The sequence below is a fragment of the Lissotriton vulgaris genome, chromosome 1_1, assembly GCF_964263255.1.
Source record: "Lissotriton vulgaris chromosome 1_1, aLisVul1.2, whole genome shotgun sequence".
NCBI lineage: Eukaryota > Metazoa > Chordata > Amphibia > Caudata > Salamandridae > Lissotriton > Lissotriton vulgaris.
This window is the reverse complement of record NC_141685.1, coordinates 1,071,406,989-1,071,431,695: the sequence shown is the minus strand read 5'-3', so window position 1 is coordinate 1,071,431,695 and position 24,707 is coordinate 1,071,406,989. Positions and strand designations below refer to the sequence as shown.

The following is a 24,707-nucleotide window of genomic DNA, read 5'->3' as shown; positions in this document are numbered from 1 at the left end:
AAAGACTCTGCACCGACATGTACTACTTGTTCGATCCCTGTGCTTATGTGTAATACTTGTATTATCGATTTACCTGATTGTCTATGTTCCCACTTATTTGTACCATTGCCATTATTGATGTACCTGACTGACGATGCTCCCTCATGTAACTACCCCACTTGTTATTCTCCTGCTGTAAAGCGCTCTGATATCTGCAAAGATCTTGTTCGCGCTATATAAAACTTTCAAAATAAATAAATAAAAAAATCCCACAATATGCACAAACACGAGACAGCAGGGTGGTGGGGTTGACCTTTTATTTTCTGGTGTTATTACAGCATCTTCCATCACAGAGATCCAAGGGGCGTTGAAGAACGGCATAAAAAACAGGAGAAATAAATATGGTGGTGCCCAGAGGGGCTACGAGGGTTGAGGGGTCACATCTAGCACTCTGCCACCAGAGTTGTGAATTCTGCAAGAAAGAGGGAAGCATGGTACATAATCAATATACTTCACACACTGAGGCAGCACAGGAGCAAGGAGCAGTGGCATGGGGCCTGATGACCAGTTTGGCGGATGGGATACTCTGTCACAAACGTTACTGCAGTAGCGTAGCAAGGTCAGGTGGTATCGGGTACGGAAATTTTCTTGTCACGCCCCTCAGTGATGAAACACGAGGCAGCACGCACCCACCGCATCCCCCCTTCCTACGCCACTCCGTGATGGATATCCCGCCCTCCATATTATGAGTTTCATTAAGTTCCATTTGATATAACGGAACTCAATAATCCATCAATAATAATATTTATTCGATCTCCAAAAGCAGATCATAATAGAACACAGATTAAAAACATACAATACAAAGAGAAAAACGATTAAAATAGCTATAATAAAAGTTCATTAAAAACTTGGAGGGGTTAAAAATACATGGATCTTAATTCAGCAACTTAATAAGTAACTAGCAGCATATAATACAAACAGACTCACTACCAATATATCTATATATAATGGAACTCATAATACGGTGGGACAGGATATCCCTCATGTTTGTGACAGAGTATCCATCCACCAAGCTCGTCACCAGGCCCCTAGTCTTGCGGCGCAGCTGGGAGCATGGGTGTAATGATTGGCAGCTCAGGGGTGTGGCTTTTATCTAGGGTGGGAGCTTAGGGGTGTGGCTGGGACCCTCTGCCGCATAACTGTCGTTATACCTCATAACGAATGGGTAACAAGGAGGCCTTCACATTTTGTTTATAATTGTTCCTTTGCTGTTAGTTAAGCAGACATCAATTGCCAGGTAATGTCTAATGACAAATTGCTGCTATTTAAGATGGAAATTGGTGTTTACTTTGCCCGTCATTCACTGCTAAGTGCGGCGATTTTGTAGCGTGAACCAAGTGACAATCTTGCTAGTGCGCAGGAAGTGTGACAGGAAAGGCTGCAGGGTGGCAAATGTTATCCAACACACAAGAAAATGTAAATGCTTGTAAATAAACTAAAAATATGTAAAAATGTATCAGCGGAAAATAAAGTACAAATGAGATACATTGTATTTTGGAATTCTGAAATGTAACAAAAACAAATATATTAATTGGATCAAAACAAACCAAAGAATTCGTGTGGTGCGCAAATGATGAATATATATATGCGTGTGGGCCACCTGGGTTAAGTACTAAAGCTGCTTGTTAAATGTTAATTTAGTGGCCATTTATAAAGGCCATTTTAATGTAACATGTGCTCTCTGCAAATGGTGGTACTGGTACCATAGCACATCATGTGTTAGCCTTTTTAGGGACAATGTGTTTCAAAATGGCCTACTGGTACACACTACACCCGTCACAATTGTGGATGGCAGCGCGCGAACGAAATGCCACATCTTGTCATACGCACCATCCACGCCGATTTTGCCGTCGCCGTCCTTGTCTCCTGCAGCTAGAAGGCACGTGGCCTCCTTGTCAGACAGCGCCCGCCCATTTTTGGAGAATCCTTGCAATATGAGCCTGAGGAGAAGAGATGGGGAGAGTGTGAGTAGTCTTACACGCGGCTGTGATGCCATTGCCAATCTACAGCTGTCTTTCCCATTTCCATTTCCATTTTTTACATTTGTATAGCGCATAAATCACCCGAAGGTCTCAGAGTGCTTGCAGAGAAACCTCCTAGTAGAGACCCAGGGAGGGCAAAGGTAGATCTAGAAGAGCCATGTTTTTAACTGTCTGCGGAATCGCAGGTAGTCGGGTTCTGTTCTAATCTGGAGGGGCAGGGAGTTCCAGGCTTCAGGAGCTGTTTTGCTGAAAGGCCTGTCACCGTTTCTGGCTGTGCGTACCCTGGAAGCACTTAGGAGGGATTTGCTGGATGATCTAAGCGTTCTCACCAAGTGGTAGACCTTAAACTTTTGTTCTAGGTATGCCGGGCCATGCCCATTGATGGATTTATGGACAAGGCAACATAGTTTGAATTTAATGCGTTTTTGTATTGGGAGCCAGTGTAGGGTTTTTAAGCAGGGTAGGGAAGGGGTGCGGGAGGGAAGGTCGAGCACCAGCCTTGCAGCGGTGTTCTGTAAAACATGTAGGCGAGCCAGCAGGGTGGTATTTGTTGAGGACAAAAGTGCGTTCCCATAATCAATCCTGCGGACAATGAGTCCCTGCACTAGTGGCATACGAGCTGAGAGGGGAATCCACTTAAAGATTTTCCTCAAACTACGCATGAGGCCAAAGCTGGTGCCTACTATTTTGCTAATGTGATCGGACATGAACAGCTTATTGTCGATTATTACCCCAAGATTCTTCACTGAGGGTTTGGGCGAGGGCCATGGACCAAGGGAAGCAGGCCACCAATCATCGGACCAGATTTTATCGGCCCTTCCAAACAACAGGACCTCCGTCTTTCCCGCGTTCATCATTAGAAAGTTCCTGGTTATCCAGTCATGAATGTCTACCATGCAATTTTTGAACCTCAGTTTAGTTACGTCTGTCTTTTGATTGATTGTGATCAATATTTGGGTGTCATCAGCGTAGGACACGGTCCCAAAACCGTGTGCTCGTATTACCTTTGCGAGAGGGGACACATACAGGTTAAAGAGCGTAGGGCTCAATATAGACCCCTGAGGTACACCCTTATCGTTGTCATAAAATTTGGAGGAGTGGACACCAACTTGGACCTTGGACCGCCTGTTTGTCAGACAGCTTTTTATCCAGCATAATGCGCCATTATTATCAGTCTTACTGTAGCTTTCCTGTCATGTTGCTGTATTTTCACCACCAGTGCTTGGCTGTCTGCTCTTTCTTTAGTGTTACCCTTGTATAACAGCAGTCTCTCTGTGTATAGCTACTTGACCTCTGTGCAGCGCTTTACACTCTGTGTAGTAATATGCTATCTAATGATACTCTGTGTATCTGTTTTTGAATAGCAATACTCTGTGTAACTATCTCATGTATAATGTTACGTATTCTCTGTTTAGCGGAGCCCTGAGCTGGTTGTTCTGTCTAGCCAGCCCGTACCTATGCCCTGTGTGCATCGCAGCACAAGATGGTGCCTTGCTTGAGCTCCTTCAACCATAGGAAGCTATGCCCTCTACAGGAGGAGTGCCTCTGTATGCTGGCATCGATTACACCCCCTGCAGGAACGCCCTTTGTAGCTGTCCCCTGTATGCTGGAATCGACTCACTGTCAAGCTGTGTGTAGAAGAAGCAATAAACACTTCAGAAAGGTAGATTTATGAAGATCCGGTAAGGGAACATTTTAATAGCATCCTGCTGTCGCAGCGTACAGTCTAAAGTGCCGTTTAACCGCACGGCTAACCTATTTAACTGAGGCATCCTGATTTAAGTAACAACACACACACGCGACACACACACGCGACTCAGACCTCCATGCACGCATCCACATTCAAAGAACAACATATAGACACGCGGTACCAACTCATTGACACACCTCACGCGAACACTACACACAGCGATTCACATTCAAATAACAACACAAGGTATTATTGTTGTGAATGACGCGCGTGCATTCACGCGCGTCATTCTTAACAATAACCAAATACTACACACCTCCCTCTTTTTTTTTTAAGAGAGAACAAAGTCATTGAACCTTGAAGGAATCCTGCGACACCTCGAGCTTCTCAACAACTCCTGTGAATCACAATCAATGAGGGCAGAAGATGATTCACTGTCAATGGAAACAGTGGGAGACACAGATAACTTGGAATCATTAGTGTCAACATCCAAAAATACATTGGATGAATCATCTTCATTCGAAACAGCATTTGATAAAGGATTTTCAGGAATTCCCTTGCCAATATTATATTTGGAAACCCTGCTAAAATGCCACACACTTCCATCAGTCACTCTTACAGCATTCTTAAACACTTCAATCACTTTGACAGGATCAGACCATTTTGCCAAACCCTTATGTACATAGCTGCCTTTTTTCAACCTCACCAAATCACCAACGTGAACAGGCACGCAACTCCCTGTTCTATCTCCTGACAATTCTTTTTTCATCTTTTCTTTATAGATATCAACTTTCTTGCGAATTTCCTCAAAATCCACTTCTGCAAAGTCAACACGATTACTGTCTTTATTTTTTAACCACCAAGGCACTAAATTAGTACTAGGTTTACGTCCTCTTAACATCTCAAAAGGAGATAGCAATGTAATAGCATTGGGAGCAGTTCTATAAGATAATAACGTGGACTGTAGAGCTTTGTTCCAACACAATCCACCTTTAACAGCTAGTTGTATAGCCTCCTTGACAACTCTATTGAATCTTTCTATTTGACCATTGGCCTCAGGATGGAATACTGCAATTCTTCTGTGAGAAATACCACATCTGCTAAAATATCTTTCCATTTGCTTACTGACAAATTGCGGTCCATTATCTGTCACTACCTCTTGGGGAATGCCTTCCCTACAGAAAACTTCATCCATAAATTGTATAATAGCATCGCTAGTGACCTCCTTGACTGTCTTTATCTCAGGCCATTTTGAGAAATAATCTATGAGCACAATACCAAAAGAATGTTGTTGTGGTAGAACACTGAAAGGTCCAATGATATCAATCCCAATTTTATTCCATGGTGATGCTGGTAAACTAACAGGTTGTGGTACACTGGGCAAGGCCTTGGCTGTTTTGTCACTATTGGCACATAATTCACACAATTTCACCTGTTGCTCAACAAAATAATCAATACCTGGCCACCAGAAATTATTCTTTAAACGTCTTCTAGTGACTGATATTCCAAAATGCCCAACATGAGCTAAATCCAAAAACCTTTTCCTGAGACCGAAAGGCGGAATAAATTTATCATTCCTTAGTAATATCCCGTTTTCTATGGCCAATTTATCCTTAATTTTGTGATAACTCATTAAACCACCAACGAAATTCTTTCCTTCAGGCCAACCTTGCAATACAAACTCCTTAACTTTCATGAGTTCTAAGTCTTTGCTCATTTCTTCATTCCATGTTTCCTCATCTACTACAGAGTGTTCCCCAAACACTAAATTGACATCATTATAAACATGTGCTACTTCACATTCATCTTTGTCAACCACGTCTGAGTCTCTACAAGCTAATGGAAGTCTTGACATGCAATCTGCATGAACATTTGACTTCCCAGGAATATATTCCAAGGAATACTGAAAATTCTGTAATCTTGAAGATAATCTAGCCAATCTTGAAGAAAGAGTACGTCCTCCCCCTGGTGATAGTATATGTACCAAGGGTTTGTGATCAGTTTTGATGGTGAATTTAGTTCCCCATAAGAAAGGTCGGAAATGTTCAGCACCCCAAACACATGCCAGAAGTTCTCTTTCAATCACTGAGTAGTGACGTTTGTAGAAGAAGCAATAAACACTTCAGAAAGGTAGATTTATGAAGATCCGGTAAGGGAACATTTTAATAGCATCCTGCTGTCGCAGCGTACAGTCTAAAGTGCCGTTTAACCGCACGGCTAACCTATTTAACTGAGGCATCCTGATTTAAGTAACAACACACACACGCGACACACACACGCGACTCAGACCTCCATGCACGCATCCACATTCAAAGAACAACATACAGACACGCGGTACCAACTCATTGACACACCTCACGCGAACACTACACACAGCGATTCACATTCAAATAACAACACAAGGTATTGTTGTGAATGACGCGCGTGCATTCACGCGCGTCATTCTTAACAATAACCAAATACTACACTGTGCCCCAAACATCAATGCACCCCTCAGCTCTCTCCCGTGCAGCGTTGTCATGCACATTGTCCTGCAGTGTTGATGTACAAAATGGCACCTTGCTTGGGCTCTGTCAACTATATGAGGCTATCCTGTGAGCTGTGGTAGCTATTTGCTGCTTTGTGATGCAGCAGTACCCTATGCTACTATGCACTGTTCGGTGGTGCCTTATGTTGCAAAAATAATGCACAAGTTGCCTCCCTACTTGAGTTCATCCATCTCAATGAAGCCGCTGCAGTCCTGGTCTAGCATGTGGAAAACTTTCTTGACATCCTCATGGCTGCGCTTCTTCAGTCCGAGGTGCTGAAAGAACTTCTTGTGGTCGAAGGACTCTGCAGCTGTGGATGAGGAGGAAATCTGGTAAGTATCAGTCCTAGACAGAGCCCTAGCCTCATTTCTGACCACGCAATCACGCTGCATGCTCTGGGGAATATTAAGAGACTTAGGAAAAGTGGGGCAGGACATAGGCGCTCAAGCATTAAGGAGACATAACCTAGGACGTGACTGCCGTAGCAAGAAGTGGCATTGTGCTAAGTGCATCACAGTAACTATATTTCATATATTATATATTGCACTGTGAGGAAAAAACTGGGTAGATAAATTGGGATGTGTCGGCAAAGGCTTAGCACAGCAGGCGCGGCTGCATAGAGGCGAGTAATTGAGGGCTGTTACTGGTGCAGATGGCAATGTATGAAGGTGGTGGTGGGCAGTGGCACTAGGGAGGTGGCATTTTAAGAGTGGATGGAGTCATTTGCTGTGGCAGTGTGAGGCCGCGTTAGTTGTTGGAAGTGACGATGCATGGACACTGGTGATGTGCGAGGAAGTATGAACAAATGGGGAATTAAACTAGGTGAGGAGAGGACGAGTGGAGGCGGGTAGTGACCAGCTTGGACTCCACTGACGCTGGCAGCGGGAGGAATCCAATGGGATCTGGGGGGCAAATGATGCATGGAAACTGAGACTTGTATCTGGGTAGGTTGGAGGTCCGTTGGCTGGCAATAGAGCATGGCTATTGCTCGAGTTGGTGTGTACAATGAGGCATGAAATGGAATTGTGGCACTGTTACAAATAAGGGTTTTAAGGAGACTGGTCCATCAACTCTCTCACGCAATTTCTATCGTTCTCATACTCCATCCCTATCAATTCCCCTCCTTTTCTCCATTGTCCTCTCTCTCAGCATCTCTTCTGTCCCTATCCCTTCCTTTCCCTCTCTTATATCTAGATCTCCTTTGTCTTCATTTTCCTCTTCCTCCTTGCTCCCTCTACCATTAAGTCATACTCCCACTCTAAGTACTCAGCCTGGCCTGGTACACAGAAGAAGGTTAAAGGGGGCATTTTTCCCCAGGTCCCACTTTTTCTCAGGGCCAAGATGGATTATAGATCATGAAATAAGCCTTTCCTGTTTATTAATGAGAGGGGAGCAAATATGTTATCTCCTTCCCTAGAGGATATATTTTTTATTAACTTAGAAACAGGTGCTCGTGCTGTGAAGTGGACACATGAGTTTTTTGGCACAGGCCCCACACAACTTCCCACCTGCCTGCAGCGTGTGACAAAGCAGGGCTGCTCCTCCACCCTCTCTGTAAATAGTCTAAGAGGAGCGTAGTAAAGGCTGTGCTAAGAAGAGTAGCCCCAGCACCTTTGAATGAGCTACACCAGGGACAAAAGCCCCCTCTCTAAATCCACCCGGCTCGCTGCTCCATATAAGCCCGATATGTGTAGTAAACTGGGATTTGGGTATTATCTCCCAAGGTATTTCGTCAATTCGAATATTTTCTAATTCTGTTTGTGGTTATTTTGACTTCATTGTGTGCTTAGCTTCCACAGAGTTATTCCTGGGCGTAAATAAGTATGAAGTGCACTGTACGTCTGTACCTGTTTAATGGGCGTATTTCATGGTGGACTTCAAAGATAAACAAAAGAAGGCTAAATGTGGGGTTGCCTGTGATCATAGAAAATAGGCACTCTTCAAAATCTTCCACTAAGGTCAAGCTCCAACTTTGCTTTGCCTATGGGGAACTGAAACTCCTTTGAGGTCGGGTTATAACAAGATCAAATAGCAGAACATGGATGCTTTTGGAGTGACAGCAGAGCTCGGTGCACTGGCCCCATTGCTGATCAGTTTTAGTCATTAGCCAACAACGTCTAAAAGAATTGCACTTAGATTTAGTCCCAATTCTGGACTTGATATGAAATCCAGGCGCCATTGTGGGGAGTTGGTCTTATGTTGCCCCATCTCCCAGAGCTAGGCCAGAATTTCATCCTGACAGATTCTAAATCTGTTTCCGGCCTAGTGGACCCCAAATCTGCACCCAGTAGATCCAATGACTCCTCTTTACCTGGCAAATCTCAAGTCTATCACTTGAAGAGTCACATCAGATTTAGCAACAACCTTTCCCTCTGGCCATGTCCAAATGACTTTCCTATCACTGTCCACCCCTTCCAGCTGACTGTGGAAGGTTGACTTTAACTTTCCCGGCAGTTCTCCAGATAAATATTCCAGTTACTGAAGGAAATTGCTGTTTCTAAGTTTTTATTTTTGGAATAATATGCATGTGTGAAAGGATTTTACTCCCTGGGCACCCCCAAACTTCCCAGCCCCTTCACTTGCCTCGTACCACTCGACTTACATTTATATGTTTGCACCTGGAACAGGACAAAGACTTTAAATTATTTGTACAGGGCACTGTTGTCTAGGAACCGGGCGTCCTGTTGCAACATACACAAGGTTATGCGTAGTGAGTGGCAGAGAAAAGCGAGGTCTTCATTTTTTTTTAAGAGAGAAAGTGATTATCGACCCTAACATATAGACTGACAACATGATCGATTCCAACTTCCACAATATCACAAATGTTGGCAGATGTGGAGTTAGAATAGTACATCTATTCCCCCTAAACATGCTTACATCGACAATAGTATGCAGATCTATCATTTGAAGACTATATTGTACCAGGTCGATATTTTGACATCCAACCTTTTTGGCAGAGTGAATGAGCAATTGAGTTCTAGGATTTCGAGGTCAGATACGTGAAGAAACACTTCCCATTCATCAGTGTAGGGTTCAGCTAGAAGTATATCTCTAAAGAAGGTCGGCCTTATTCTAAAAATCACCAGGCACACACAGAGGCATTTCAAAAGGGCACATTTGGTTACTAGAAGCCAATGAAGAGATGCAAGGTGTACAGAAATACGAGTGCTTCTACTGAGACCCAACATAAGCTTTGCAGCTGCAATTGTGAACCACCTGAAGTCTAGACGGAAAATACAAGGGGAGTCCTGGTAGCAAGGAGTTGCAGTAGTCCACATGAGATGACTTGTAGGCTTCAAGTAACATTTTTTCTTGTCAGTGGTGAGCAGAAGAGGAGAATCTTCCTGATTACTTTGGGCTGGAAAAAGCAACAAAACACTTTTTTCCCCAATATGAGGTTTGACTGACAGTCTACTGACCAAAGTAACACCTAAGTTACATGCTGATGAGCATGCATCAGGAAGGGAGACTGGCTCTGCTGGCCACCAGAGATGTGACAATGGGTTAGAAAGTTGGACAAGCACTTCTGTCTTTGCAGCGCTGAGCCAGGGGGAGCGGAGAGTCATGCAGATGACAAGCAGCTAGTCATTTGTCGCATAGTGTGCACCATCCTCCATATGAAAGACCAACAGAGTGTCATCAACATAAAAATAGGTAGCTCGTAGCCTAATGAGGCCCGATATTGGAGGAAGCATTGCTGTTAAAAGGGGTGAGGCTGAGTGATGACCCTGGAGGTAACCGCCAACTTAAGGCGTTAAAGAAGGATCTACAAAGAGGGCACTACTTGAGCCCTGGTCACATCCAATAAGTATCTCTTTCCCACGTTTTTGGACTGGATGGAGTGGGAAACCAAAACTTCTGTTGCAGGGAGATCTAGCAAGATGAGGATCGACCACACTCCATCATCAATAGAGGCTCTGAAGTCAACAACAGGAGAGATGATCATCACTCGTGTGCATTGACCAGAGTAGAGCTAGATTGAGGCAGATCAACAATAGAGTAGGTTTCCATGTATTAAGAAATTTGTTTTTTGATTATGCTGTCAAAGACCTGGGCAAGAGAAGGCAACAGTAATATAGATCTGAAATTGGAAAGGATGGAAGGATCTACAGAAGGTATTTTTTAGCAGAGTAGTAATCAAAGCTTTCTTCCAGCAGAATTGGGACCACAGCTTAGCAGACAGAGCTGTGTCTATAGAAGAGCCGAGTTTTATAGATGTGATCTTATAAAGTAATATTAGGGAAGTCCAAGGCCCTAAATGTAGAGGGAGGTACTAGGTGCAGAGAAAGAGGTGTAGCAAAAGAGAGAAAAGCGAAAAGATATGGAGTGATGGAGAGCAATATAGAGAGGATGAGAAGGATGGAGCAAGTGAGGACCTCCCTCCCTTGCCTCCTCCCATTCCCATACCCCACTCCCTCCTTTGTATTTGTATAGATTGTGCAATATTTAATAGGCTTTCTACCATTTGTATTGGTTACTGAATACTACCTCATTGTTATTTTTACCATATTGCAACAAATACTCTTGTGAAGCGCTCTGATACCCCCGGGTCCAGCCAGCACTATATAAAACATGTTAAATAAATAAATCTCCAGTCCAACAAAATGCAGTCCCAACATAACATTAGTCACTGCTCGTCAACTGCTGGCAAACGCTCTCCATTTGAAACGCTTGACACCTTCTATACACACAGTACTCCTTGCCTCCCTGAATCATCCCTGTACTGTTTAGTCCTATGTATTGCCCAAAAATGTATTGTTGGGGCTTCTGATGTGTATGCTTGAGGACCCCTTAGTGATTCCCTAGAACCCCTTAGTTAAATCTGGCATTGGCCACCACTGATCCACATGTAATACTCCAACACCCCTCAACCTCAATCATGTTCAAGCAGGCTTCAACCTCCTGCAGTGTCTCAGAACCCATCACCCTTCCAGGAGAACCATTAACACATTCTCTTACCATTAACGTACCAGCAACTCTCATCACCCAAGGTGACAGGCAGGCTTACCTTTGCAGGCATCAATGGCCTTGGCGATGTCGGCAGCGGGGATGATGTCAGTCATGGACATGTTGGATCTGAAGAAAGAAGAAGAGACAGTGAGCAGCACTGCCTCATCGTTTCTAGGTATATTAGCCAGCCATGGGCACTTACTCTGGACTCCAAGAACAAGAGGTTGAAGTGGGTAGGAACTACTGGGATTCGTGTTCCCATACGTTTTCATGAATGCAAATACGTTGCTATGCTTTCTCACCTGGTCTTCCTAAATATCTAAGCACTCCTAGACTGTGACTGGATGTGGGGTACAGGGGTCTTTGCCTTCTAAGAGTAAGCACCTGGACTTTAACTAGATGGTAGGGTGCACCTGAGCTTATGCTGAATGTGGGTTCCACCTGATCTTTGCTTACATCGGTGGTACATCTGGGTTTTGCCAGGATACCAGATGCCCCTAAGCTTTGCCTGGGCATTGGAATGCACCTGAGCTGTGTCTGGATGTTGAGGCACTTGCTTTGAAGGCAAAGGTTTGGAGACTACACTTCAGCATGTCATTGAATCTTCCTGAAGCTAGAGTCTCTCTTCTGTCCGATAAGTAGCCCCAGTCCCTTGTAAGGCAGAAGTTAGCCTGTGTTGGTACCACCTGACTTCTCTGACCTTGGAAGCTGATCCAGGAGAAGAACAGCGGTGTACCCTACTGTAGGAGAGTAGGGTCTGCTATCCTATGGTCACCCCAATTTTTGCTTTTTGCTTCACTGGTTTTCGACTTAATGAGGCTGTGGGCCTGCTAATCAGACCCCCAGCCTGCTGTTCTCTCTCTAAATTCACATACATGTACTATAGGTACATAACCCAATTGGAACTGGACTCCTTGTCAGCCCCTGTACCATGCACTATAGGTGCTCAGGGCATAGGTGCCACCAAGGCCTACCAGGGGCTGCAGCATAGCTTTTGCCACCCCTGGCTGGTTCTTAAATTGACACAACTGGCTGATCACTCAGCTGGGGCAAGTTGGTGTAATCACCTCTTGCTTAGATATAGTATACCTATATCTAAACCTATATCTGGACACATATAAACCTGTGAGTCACTCTTATGCAAGGCCTTATCAATCCTGGAGGCAGAGTGCGTGGTTTAATGTGAGATGGAACTCGAGCATGAGCTGAGCCTGTCTGCAGCTGTCGGGAACAACTCCCTAAGCTGTTCCGGGAAAATGCCATACCATATACTATTAAGTGCATTATAATCCTCGCGGTTATATGTTAACTTTGGTTTGGCTTTATCAAAACATGTCGTGTAAGGTGTCATACGAATTGGAATACTATCGCATCAACAGTCCTGTCGACGGGGATAGCATTCCACCCCTCTAGAGGGAGAAGACATGTTACTTTACTGAAACGCAGTTGATTTTTAAAAGAGCCTCAGCTCCACAAAATGGATGTTTCTGCCACAGACACGAGTCTGACCTCCTGCTGCTGACCGAAACTCAGCAGAGGAGGCCTGGACAAAGGCTTTCCTGTCGCAGGGAGGTGTCACACCACCCCAGACAGGAGATAGTGGATTGTAGCAGGGAGGTTTGAAAGAAACCAGACACTGCCTGGGGAGCACAAGGCTTCCCCTTGCATAATCCGGTCAAACCTGTTCTGGGGCTCACCAGCCCCAGTCCCAGTGCGACCCTGGACAAAGGGAAAGGGGTGTAACCACCCCCTTCCTGGGTCCCACCGATAGGAGGGACCTAGCAGGTAATCCAGCCCCCTAGATTGGTATAAGAATGGGAGCAGTGCCAAAGCACTCAGATTATCCTGACTGAAACTTATGAAACGAAACTCTGGACCCTTCGACATCCTACTCGACGTAGAAGACTGAAGAATCTCCCTTGTGGTCAAAGAGTGACCACCCTGTGCAAACAGGCACCATCCAGCACCTCGACGTTTGCTTTGTTGCAGTTCCCGCCAGAACTCGAGCGACAGAGTCCGACCAGACCAAGTGAGCCTGCCTTCTAACAGCCCGATCCACAGTCCCTGCAGAGCTGAGACCCGTGGAGGCGACCGGAAGCGTGGGGCCCGCCATCTTGTAAAGACCACGAGACGCTGACCGTGCAGCCCACGAGTGACCCTCGAAGCTGTACATCGGGGTTTGAGAACCCGCATGCCCTGAGCCACTTTTGCACCGAAGCTCACCCCTCTACACTCACCGAGTGCTGCGTGGGCCCCTTCTGCTTCTTTTGGCTCAACGCGTTGGCCCGGTCACTTGCCCGTTGGCTTGTGGCCCCTGTGCCGACGAACTACGAAAACTAACTTGTGATTCTCGTTGCTCCAGACTTGCACTCGCTCCTCTGAAAAGGAGCACCCGCTCTGACCCTCCTGGTCCGAGTGCGAAGCAATCTTCCAGTCCTGTGTGGATTGCTCTTGCCAAGTGTTGTTTGCTCCAATCCTGAAGCCGACACCGCCGACGGCGAGAGCCTTCGTGGGACAGCTCGTGATCCACTCCTGGACGCCGCAGATGCCCTAGAGCCCACGTGGCAGCGGAGAGAAGCTCCTTGACAACCACCTGATTGCGCACGACATTGCCTGATTCCGTCCTGGTTCCACCCGGGTCACTGCTGAGTGACCCAGACTCTGTCCCCTCTGCTTTGAGGTACTCTACAACTCCGATCCACCCTTGGATCACACTGGACACTTCTCCTTCACAACGCCTGCAGCATCTTCAGCTTCAAGCACCATCAACCAACGTGACAAATCCGGCACTACTTCGCACCTGTGCACCCGCTTCCTGTGGGTGAGGTAACTCATCAACGCCGGTGTTCCCACACTGGTACACACCTCTAGTGTATGTGTCTAAAGTTTCATCTTGCTAGGTTAAGCAGAAGTCTCCTTAAACTATAACTTTATAACTTTTACGCACCATTGACTTTGCATTGGTGCATGCCTGTGCTTTAAGCGCTGCACCCGAATCCCACTGGCTTTTCCCGACTTCAGCATTGCTAGTCCCGACTGCTCCCAGCGATTCCCTAGGCCCTAGGCCTAACCACTGTTTGATTAGTATCTCTTATACCACTTTCTTAATATATGGTTTGAGCGGCCACCCGCCCTCATCCATAATTGTGCAACTTTCATATGTTATACTGTGCTTTTGTTTAAACGCTTGTGCTTCTTTACTCATAAAGAGTACTGAGGATTATTCTAGTAATAAATACATATATTTTTATAATATATACTTGTGTGGTTTAATTTGATATTACAGGATTGTGATTGGTAAAACAGCTCGCTTAACACGACCTCTAGAGTTAAGCCTTTAAGGCTGCTTAGTCCATGCTACCATTAGGATAGCTTGTCTATAAGGTTGACTTACAACCAGACACCATAAGGGATTGTTTGGACTGATACAAGGTGGTTCCAGAATTGGAAACATCATATATCAGGCCAACTTCTCACACCTACCCATAGCCGCAAAGTTTCCTAGGTCCATGCGTGATGTGTTGCTCCAGTCCATGCCTTTTCTTTGATTCTAGGACTTGCATTCCTGTTTATAATGGAATTACTATGACTACAAGCCTGCAGCACATCATGTATGGACCTGGGAAATTTGGCAGGACGGCCAACCAGTGGATACTCTTTAACTGATCTACCCACTTCCATTCCTTTCTTTCATTTTCTCATTTACAAGAAGGTGGATCATGTCCATGTTTCAGGTGGCACACTAACCACAGTACGGAACGTGTTATGAGGGTGGGAGCCTACTATGGACTCCTGAACTACACCTCCATAAATATTGAGCGAGTTGTCTCTCTGTATACTTAATAGAGAGAACATTTTGACATTGGAGATCGATTGAATCTATATTACAAGCATGATTACACCCTTATGTGTACTATTCTCTAGTATACTGGATGAACTGATGATCTGAAGATTTTTAACATAGGATTTACCATATACACCATATCAGGTGCCTTGAAAATGTCCCTGCTCGTTACGAAACATGTGATGGCTGTTGTTTGGATGACTTATTCACATGGATCATTGAATTAGCTGCACATTTATATGAACAATTCCCTTTGGACTGGATTTTTTACACACCCTACTTTATGGATTTCATTTGTTCGACTTCTTTTATGAGTGCTTCGGTATCTTTGTATAAATTCACGGGATACTCTTTAAATGATTTCTGCATTTCCATCCTTTCATTTTCTTATTTATGAGAGGAAGAATCATGTCCTACCATGTTTGTGGGCAATGCTTGATTTAAACACATAGCGCAACATCCTTATATTGGTCAGCACAGGCATGACAAGGAGGAACTTCCTGCCTGAAGATGTCAGTTGTCCAGCACTCTTAATGGCAAATGGCTCACATTCCCCAGTGCCAAGAAATCAAGGTTTTACAGCTCAATGATTGGCGCCTTAGCTCTAACTTCACTTCTAGTTTTTAATCACGTCTGGGCAACCACAGCGGCTGACATCAGGGTTTGCAACATAATTAGCAGTGCTATCTGCACACCACAACATCGTTTTCATGTCCTTTGGAATAAACTGTGACAACTTGGCACTTCCTGGTCAGATTTGACCTCGCTCTGACCTTTTCTAATTTAGCAGTGCAGTGGTGTTGTAAATTAACCCCCAGCCCTGTCACAGTCATGCTTTATCACCTTAAGTGGGTGAGGGTGTGGTTGACATTAGAAACACTGGTTAGTTGTTTATGGTTCTATTCTGTCTGCACCTGTGAAGACAAAATCTCTCAAAAACAAAGTAAGAGAAAACCATAACAGAGGTTTGGAGCCAGTCATAGCCCAAACCCAAGGAAATGACCTGTGTAGTACACCAATCCTAGCGCAGTCCCACCCTCTTCAACACTTAAAAAATACCCCTGGCCAACAATGCCAAAACCCACGTACGCAACATCATATGCTACATTGACAACACAACTCATACTCTCTGAAGACACTATCAACACCATGACCAACTTCCACAACTGTACAACAGACGTTGCCAACTGGATGAAGCTCAACAAGGACAAGAGAGGTACTGATTTTCTGAAACAAAAGCTCCCCAAGGGATGCATCCTGGTGGCCCGCACACCTCGGACCTATTCCTACCCCAATGACCACACTAGGAACCTAGGCATCATTCTGGACAACAAGCTATTCATGATGACTCAGGTCAACTCTGGCTCCTCCTGCTTTTACATCCTCTGCATGCTTTGTAAGGTATTCAAATGGCAACCCCAAAGCACAAGACACGCCATCAGCCAGGCCCTCATCTCTAGAAGACTGAACTATGGCACTGCTCACTATGCAGAGATCGCAGCCCACCTCCTCTGATTACTACAAGCCACACAGAACAGCAGTGCAAGACTTCTCCTGAATATCCCTTGACATACTCACATCACCCCCTAGCCCAGGGAACTCCACTGACTCCCTGTACAGAAAAGATGCCAGTTCAAGCTCCTGACCCATTTATACAATGCCCTACACAATTACGGACCTGCATCCTTGAACCACTGCCTGAACTACCATCAGCCACTCTCACACCTCCACTCTGTGCCCCTTTCTCTGTACCACAACCCTCACATTCGACATAGCAGATGTGGAGGTCGCTCCTGCTCATACCTAGCAGCGGAGACATGGAATGAGCTACCCTTTCATCTACCGACCTCCCCATCTCTTCCAGAGTTCCGACAGTCGCTGAAGACCTGCTTATTCGGCCAATCAACTGGACTCTGCTGGCGCTTGGATACCCTTAGGGGTGACAAAAAGTGCTCTACAAATCTACTGATTGATTTATTGATAATAAAGAAGGCACAGGAGGTGAAATGATGAGAAAAAGAGCTGGAAAGAGAGAAGGCAAGATGGAAGAGTGAAAGGACAGAAATATTAAAATAAGGAAGAAACTGATACGAATGAACAGTTAAAAGGATGCGTTATGCAAGGGTGAAATCTTTAGTGGGTGAAAGGATACAACGATAATTGCATTGGAGGGTGAAAGCAAGAATGGATTGAATGATCAAAGGCTGGATGGAAAACTTGATGGAAGGATGAAAGAAAGGGCGTGTAGATTGATAAATGGAAGGTGAAATGATGGATGGCTAAAAAAGAATGTATGGATGAAATGATGAATGGATGGGTAAAAGTCTGGATGAATGGTTGTAAGCATGAGTGAAAGGATGTAAGAGAGTAATGATGAAAGGGTGGATGGTTAGAATGAAGGTAGGATGGATGGAATGGTGTAAGAGTGGATGTATGGAAGCATGAAAAGATGGGTGAATGGATGGAAGGCTCAAAAGATGGATGGAAGGAGGGAGGAAGGGACCTATTCTGGGGTGGGTAGGGCTTATCGCTTTGCTCCCGTGGTGACTTCTGAGGGACAGATCGAAGTTGGGGGCATTTTAATGTTCTGGCTACCCCGTTGAAATAATGTATTTTAAAGGGATCGATTTTATAGAAAAGCCTTCTCTGCTGGGTCTTTTTTTCGGCTTACGTTTGCATCTAGGATGCCCAGCTCTATGCCAGGTTTTTAGGTTAACCGCTATGTAAATGAGTTTCGTTTCAGTCATTACAGGTAAATGTATATCATCAGATGTCTGTAAAACGTGGTATGAATGCTGCCCTCCGGAGATTATGCACCTTCCTCCCTCCCTGTGTGTCGTTCACGTGAGCCTCTTCTGGCTGTCCTTTTGTCCCACTGGAAAGCTTTAAGGGTTCGCTCCTTTCCCTGCTGTTCTAGCCCTGGTACCAACATGCTGCTCAGCCAGGGTACCTCCTTCCAAGCACATTGTGTCCACTGCTGTTCCAATACCGAGACCCTAAACACAGTTCAGTTCTGTTAACCTCCATTCAAGCATTCTGTGCCCTCTATTTTTCCAGTACTGGGGCACTACATACAGCCCTACCAGGGAACTTCAATTCTTATGGGCAGTTTTCTGCCACTAAAATGGCGATAATGGGCTTGATAATATGCTCTTTGGAATGCCAATTGAAGCCCCTGCTAAATGTGAAGGACCTACAGCTCAGCCAGTTCACCTCCCTTTGTCCAATGCCACTCTTAATGGGAACCCCCACAGCTCAGCCAGTCCACCTCCCTTCATCCAATGCCACTGTCAATGGGTACCCCCACAGCTCAGCCAGTCCACCTACCTTCGTCCAATTCCACTGCTAATGGGAACCACCACAGCTCCGCCAGTTCACCTCCCTTCGTCCAATGTCACTGCTAATGAGAACCACCACAGCTCAGCCAGTTCACCTCCCTTCATCCAATGCCACTCTTAATGGGAACCACCACAGCTTAGCCAGTCCACCTCCCTTCATCCAATGCCACTCTTAATGGGAACCACCACAGCTCAGCCAGTCCACCTCCCTTCATCCAATGCCACTCTTAATGGGAACCAGCTCAGCCAATCCACCTCCCTTCATCCAATGCCACTCTTAATGGGAACCACCATAGCCCCGTTAGAGCCCATCACTTCTAACATCAGATTCCAGAAATAAATAGATACCCCAGCTCTGCCATGACCCATCAACAGCTCCACCAAAATCCATCAATTCTAACATCCGACGCCACTGCTAATGGGAACCACCACAGCTCAGCCAGTCCACCTCCATTCGTCCAATGCCACTGCTAATGGGAACCACCACAGCTCAGCCAGTTCACCTCCCTTCGTCCAACGCCACTGCTAATGGGAACCACCACAGCTCAGCAAGTCCACCTCCCTTCGTCCAATGCCACTGCTAATGGGAACCACCACAGCTCAGCCAGCCCACCTCCCTTCGTCCAATGCCACTCTTAATGGGAACCACCACAGCTCAGCCAGTTCACCTCCCTTCGTCCAATGCCACTGTTAATGGGAACCCCCACAGCTCAGCCAGTTCACCTCCCTTCGTCCAATGCCACTCCTAATGGGAACCCCCACAGCTCAGCCAGTCCACCTCCCTTCATCCAATGCCACTCTTAATGGGAACCACCACAGCTCAGCCAGTCCACCTCCCTTCATCCAATGCCAATCTTAATGGGAACCCTCACATCTCAGCCAGTCCACCTCCCTTCATCCAATGCCACTCTTAATGGGAACCCTCACATCTCAGCCAGTCCACCTCCCTTCATCCAATGCCACTCTTAATGGGAACCACCACAGCTCAGCCAGTCCACCTCCCTTCATCCAATGCCACTCTTAATGGGAACCCTCACATCTCAGCCAGTCCACCTCCCTTCATCCAATGCCACTCTTAATGGGAACCACCACAGCTCAGCCAGTCCACCTCCCTTCATCCAATGCCACTCTTAATGGGAACCAGCTCAGCCAATCCACCTCCCTTCATCCAATGCCACTCTTAATGGGAACCCTCACATCTCAGCCAGACCACCTCCCTTCATCCAATGCCACTCTTAATGGGAACCACCACAGCTCAGCCAGTCCACCTCCCTTCATCCAATGCCACTCTTAATGGGAACCACCACAGCTCAGCCAGTCCACCTCCCTTCATCCAATGCCACTCTTAATGGGAACCAGCTCAGCCAATCCACCTCCCTTCATCCAATGCCACTCTTAATGGGAACCACCATAGCCCCGTTAGAGCCCATCACTTCTAACATCAGATTCCAGAAATAAATAGATACCCCAGCTCTGCCATGACCCATCAACAGCTCCACCAAAATCCATCAATTCTAACATCCGACGCCACTGCTAATGGGAACCACCACAGCTCAGCCAGTCCACCTCCATTCGTCCAATGCCACTGCTAATGGGAACCACCACAGCTCAGCCAGTTCACCTCCCTTCGTCCAACGCCACTGCTAATGGGAACCACCACAGCTCAGCAAGTCCACCTCCCTTCGTCCAATGCCACTGCTAATGGGAACCACCACAGCTCAGCCAGCCCACCTCCCTTCGTCCAATGCCACTCTTAATGGGAACCACCACAGCTCAGCCAGTTCACCTCCCTTCGTCCAATGCCACTGTTAATGGGAACCCCCACAGCTCAGCCAGTTCACCTCCCTTCGTCCAATGCCACTCTTAATGGGAACCCCCACAGCTCAGCCAGTCCACCTCCCTTCATCCAATGCCACTCTTAATGGGAACCACCACAGCTCAGCCAGTCCACCTCCCTTCATCCAATGCCACTCTTAATGGGAACCCTCACATCTCAGCCAGTCCACCCCCCTTCATCCAATGCCACTCTTAATGGGAACCCTCACATCTCAGCCAGTTCACCTCCCTTCATCCAATGCCACTCTTAATGGGAACCACCACAGCTCAGCCAGCCCACCTCCCTTCATCCAATGCCACTCTTAATGGGAACCCTCACATCTCAGCCAGTCCACCTCCCTTCATCCAATGCCACTCTTAATGGGAACCACCACTGCTCAGCCAGTCCACCTCCCTTCATCCAATGCCACTCTTAATGGTAACCAGCTCAGCCAATCCACCTCCCTTCATCCAATGCCACTCTTAATGGGAACCACCACAGCTCAGCCAGTCCACCTCCCTTCATCCAATGCCACTCTTAATGGGAACCAGCTCAGCCAATCCACCTCCCTTCATCCAATGCCACTCTTAATGGGAACCCTCACATCTCAGCCAGTCCACCTCCCTTCATCCAATGCCACTCTTAATGGGAACCACCACAGCTCAGCCAGTCCACCTCCCTTCATCCAATGCCACTCTTAATGGGAACCAGCTCAGCCAATCCACCTCCCTTCATCCAATGCCACTCTTAATGGGAACCACCACAGCTCAGCCAGTCCACCTCCCTTCATCCAATGCTACTCTTAATGGGAACCAGCTCAGCCAATCCACCTCCCTTCATCCAATGCCACTCTTAATGGGAACCACCATAGCCCTGTTAGAGACCATCACTTCTAACATCAGATTCCAGAAATAAATAGGTTCTACCCCAGCTCCGCCATGACCCAACAACAGCTCCACCAAAATCCATCAATTCTAACATCCAACGCCACTGCTAATGGGAACCACCACAGCTCAGCCAGTCCACCTTCCTTCATCCAATGCGACTCTTAATGTGAACCACCACAGCTCAGCCAGAATCCGTCATTTTTAACATTCAGCGTCTGTTTCTGGTTCAGTACTGAGGCCCACACACAGGGTCATCAGAACTCCTTACTTCTATATAGCTCCGAGCCAATGCTACTCCAATGCTGAGCGCCACCCACAGCATCACCAGGGCACCTCTAGTCGAACATTCAGCATCACTGGTATTCCATTACTAGGTTCCACACATGGATACATGAAGATACCTTAGTTCTAATAGTTTGTGCCCATTACTTTTCCAGTGTTGCAGCCCACATACAAATCTGTCAATGCGCCTTAACCCTAACTTGCAGCGACCCATTATTCCAATACCAGAATTTACACGGATCTAGGTTTCGCAATCCTGACCTACTGCTTTTCTGTTATTCCAGGCCTGGGAAAAGGACACAGATTTATCTATGAAGCTCCCCAATATTGCAGTATTAGGGTTCACTCAGAGCCCTGCTGATGCACCTATGCTGCTTCTGCAGCGCCCTCTATCTTCTGTTTTAGTAGTTGGAGGAGCCAATTAAATCAATTCTTAGTTGCTATCTTTATTTGGGTTTCACCTATTTCACTCCTTTGTTTCCTGTACTCTCTTTCCAGCTCTCAAAATCCACACGTTAACAGCGGCGCTCTTTCTTTTAAATGTATTTTCTATTTCACTCCCTTTTTTTAAATTTGTAATTCTCTCTTTCTCTGTCTACGAGCGGCGCTCTTTCTTTTAAATGTATTTTCTATTTCACTCCCTTTTTTTAAATTTGTAATTCTCTCTTTCTCTGTCTACCTCCTCTTTCAAGCTCATAAAAAACGTGGTTATTCCTTTCCTTGGTTCGTTCCTCTCTTTTTCCTTTATCAGTCGTTCATTCTTTCCCTATTTTTTCTTTCTCTTACATCCTCCTTCCTTTGACTCTTGTGTGCGTCCTGACAAATTTTTCGTTCATTCGTCTTCCTTTCTTTGGTGTTTCTCTTTCCTATCTCTGACAGTTCACGTATTACCATGAATTCCTCTTTTTTATGTCTTCATGTGAAAGCCACAAGTTACTTGTCGGGGCCGATGTGTTAAAGGGGTTTCCAATTCTCTATCTGGGGGGAAATGTGTCAGTACATACACGACCTGGTTCTTTCTCTGCTTGTTTCTTTCAATTTTATCTTTTTCTCCAATGTACAATGTTTACAATTTCTTTCTTTTTATCTATTTTTCTTCCTTGTCTTTCGTTCGTTAACTCCCTATCCTTTTTCATTTGTCTCACACATTTGCTCTATTGCTTCTCTTGGTTGTGTTTTCATTTTCTCGTTCTTCTTCCTTTTCTTTCACTTATTTGTTTGCGGCCTTTCCTTTTCCTCCTTTTATCTGTTGTATTCCTGTCGCTTCTCTTACTGTATCACGTTAACTCTCTCCTTGCTTTGCTATCCTTGTGTAGTTACTTTTCTCAGTCGTTCCCTTGTCTTTCCGTTTCAATGTCCATCTCTTCCCTTTCTGCCCCCTTTTCTATGCCCCGTCCGCTTTCTCTCCTGGGGCCCAGTTATCACTGGAGCAGCAGGGGCAGTGGCACCGGGTCCCAGAAACCCAGGGGCCTCACTCACCTCCAATTATTGTTGTATTTTTCTACTGAGATTGCAGTCAACCACCATATCCTTTCTTAAACTAGGGCCCGTGGCACCGGTGCTACGTCACTCTTCCGCTTCATCTCTACTTCCGACTCCCCCTTTCCTTTCACCCTCCATTTCGCCGGAATGCCCTCGTGTGTGGCGACTCGAGGGTGCCCTCTTCCTTCCACACCAGGTTCTTGTTGTCCCCCTTTTTGCAAGTCCATGGGTACTTACGGTGGGTGAGTTCCGGGGGCGCTGTGGAGGCTGAGGGGCGATGGGTGACCCAGAGACGAAGGTGGGTGTCCCCCCGGGCCGGGCCTTATATACCCACCCTGCGGACCCGCTATTTTGGGACGGTGCCCTCGCCCCCACCTCAGTTTCGCACCCTCCCCACCCGTTGAACCTTGGCATCTTCCCTTGGCATCCACCTTGCTCTAATGCGGCGGGGGCACTATTAATATCCTGGCACCCGCTGCCCAAGGAAAAGGAGGCGAGGAGAGCGGTGGACCAGACACAAAGGTATGGGACCCTGTACCGCCTGCAACCCCTTCAAATGTCTGCACACTTTTAATAACATGCAGTACCTGCCCTTGCACCGTATACATTTCATTTGGGGCACGTACACCTCCCGCGTCATTAGTTTCACAGCTTTAGTGCTCAGTGCGCCTCTATTATATGTCCAAGCAACTCAGCGCCCTCTTATCACCCCACATTGCCGTTATACCTCTGTATACCCTGTACACCTTTCAAACCATAGCCGCCCCTTTACAAGTGGACACGTAACCTTTTCCCCTTTGTATCTTTGTTCACCCTCTATACACCTATATAAAGCTCGTCATTCCCTATACACCTTTCATCTCCGTACTCCCATAGCTGCCAAGTTCCCACGTCCTGATGTCGCCCTCCAGTCCATGTGTTTTTACCTTACATTCTGGGACTTGTACTCCCGGTTTTGTAATGGAATAAACAAGCAGGAAGTCCCAGAATTCAAACAAACAACTGGAATGTGGCAGCTAGTGGCGCATTGTCCTGGGAAACTTGGCTGGGCTGTAAAACGTGCCAGGCAGAAAAGTATGAGTGTACATTTATTAGTAAACTAAATGTAAAAATGTACCATTTTACGGCTCAATGTATTCTCAAAATACAAAATAAATATGGGTAAATACCTAAAAGGTGTTAAAAAAATAAATACACAGGGAAATGTTAAAAAAATACCATAAAACTGGGAGCCCTAAATATAAAGAAGGTTAGAAGAGCACAACATGCACACAGGCATCTTGAATGTGTGTGGGGGGAACACTGTAGTATGTTTTTTGCTTCACCATATGCAGGGCCAGCGAAGCCTTTTATTCCCTGGGCATTTCCCAGTGGATTGGAGCCACAGGAGGCCGATTTTAAAAACCCCGGTCACTCCTGGTGCAGCTGTCACTTTCTCCATCTCTCCAAGGTAAACTGCAACAGGTGGTTCAAGAAAGAGAAGGCGAGGGATGGAGGGGCAAAGCAGAGAGCACGCGATCAGGCATGGAGAAAAGGAGTGAGAGAATGCTAGGAGACGAAGGGAGCAGGGCCCGTTTGAGCATCGGTGTCAAAGCTGCTATCGGTTTCCTAGCCCAGCCAAATGCACAGGTCATATCCATCTCTATTCCAACCAACACCCTTCACACCGGTGAGGTTGCATCCCACTGTGTCTCAAGCAATAGAGTGAGTTGTTTTTCCTCTCTGTGCTAAATACTATGGTCCAAATTTACAAAAAATCTGGCCATGCAGTTTTTTGTGAAAATCAACTGATCTGCACTGCTCACATGACAAAAAATGTGCAGCCCCAAATTAATTTAGATTAGGGCTTGATACCATTATGAGATTATG

General features: G+C 46.1%; 1 protein-coding gene across 1 annotated transcript; it reads right to left on the bottom strand.

Moving 5' to 3' along the window:
- Nucleotides 1–282: 282 nt before the first annotated feature.
- Nucleotides 283–23,164, bottom strand: PVALB (parvalbumin). Its single transcript, XM_086963219.1, has 5 exons — nucleotides 23,076–23,164; nucleotides 11,248–11,315; nucleotides 6,417–6,549; nucleotides 1,870–1,979; nucleotides 283–451 (listed from the first exon to the last, which is right to left on the bottom strand). The coding sequence occupies exons 2-5, from the start codon at nucleotides 11,306–11,308 to the stop codon at nucleotides 423–425; spliced, it is 333 nt and encodes a 110-aa protein (XP_086819345.1). The 5' UTR covers nucleotides 11,309–11,315; nucleotides 23,076–23,164; the 3' UTR covers nucleotides 283–422.
- Nucleotides 23,165–24,707: the final 1,543 nt, after the last annotated feature.

Coding starts and splice junctions, on each gene's coding strand:
- PVALB (XM_086963219.1), bottom strand. CDS start 11,308: ATGTCCATGACTGACATCATCCCCGCTGCCGACATCGCCAAGGCCATT. Junction 6,550..11,247: donor GGCCATTGATGCCTGCAAAG/GTAAGCCTGCCT, acceptor CCTCATCCACAG/CTGCAGAGTCCTTCGACCAC. Junction 452..1,869: donor CGGCAAAATCGGCGTGGATG/GTGCGTATGACA, acceptor TCTTTCTTGCAG/AATTCACAACTCTGGTGGCA.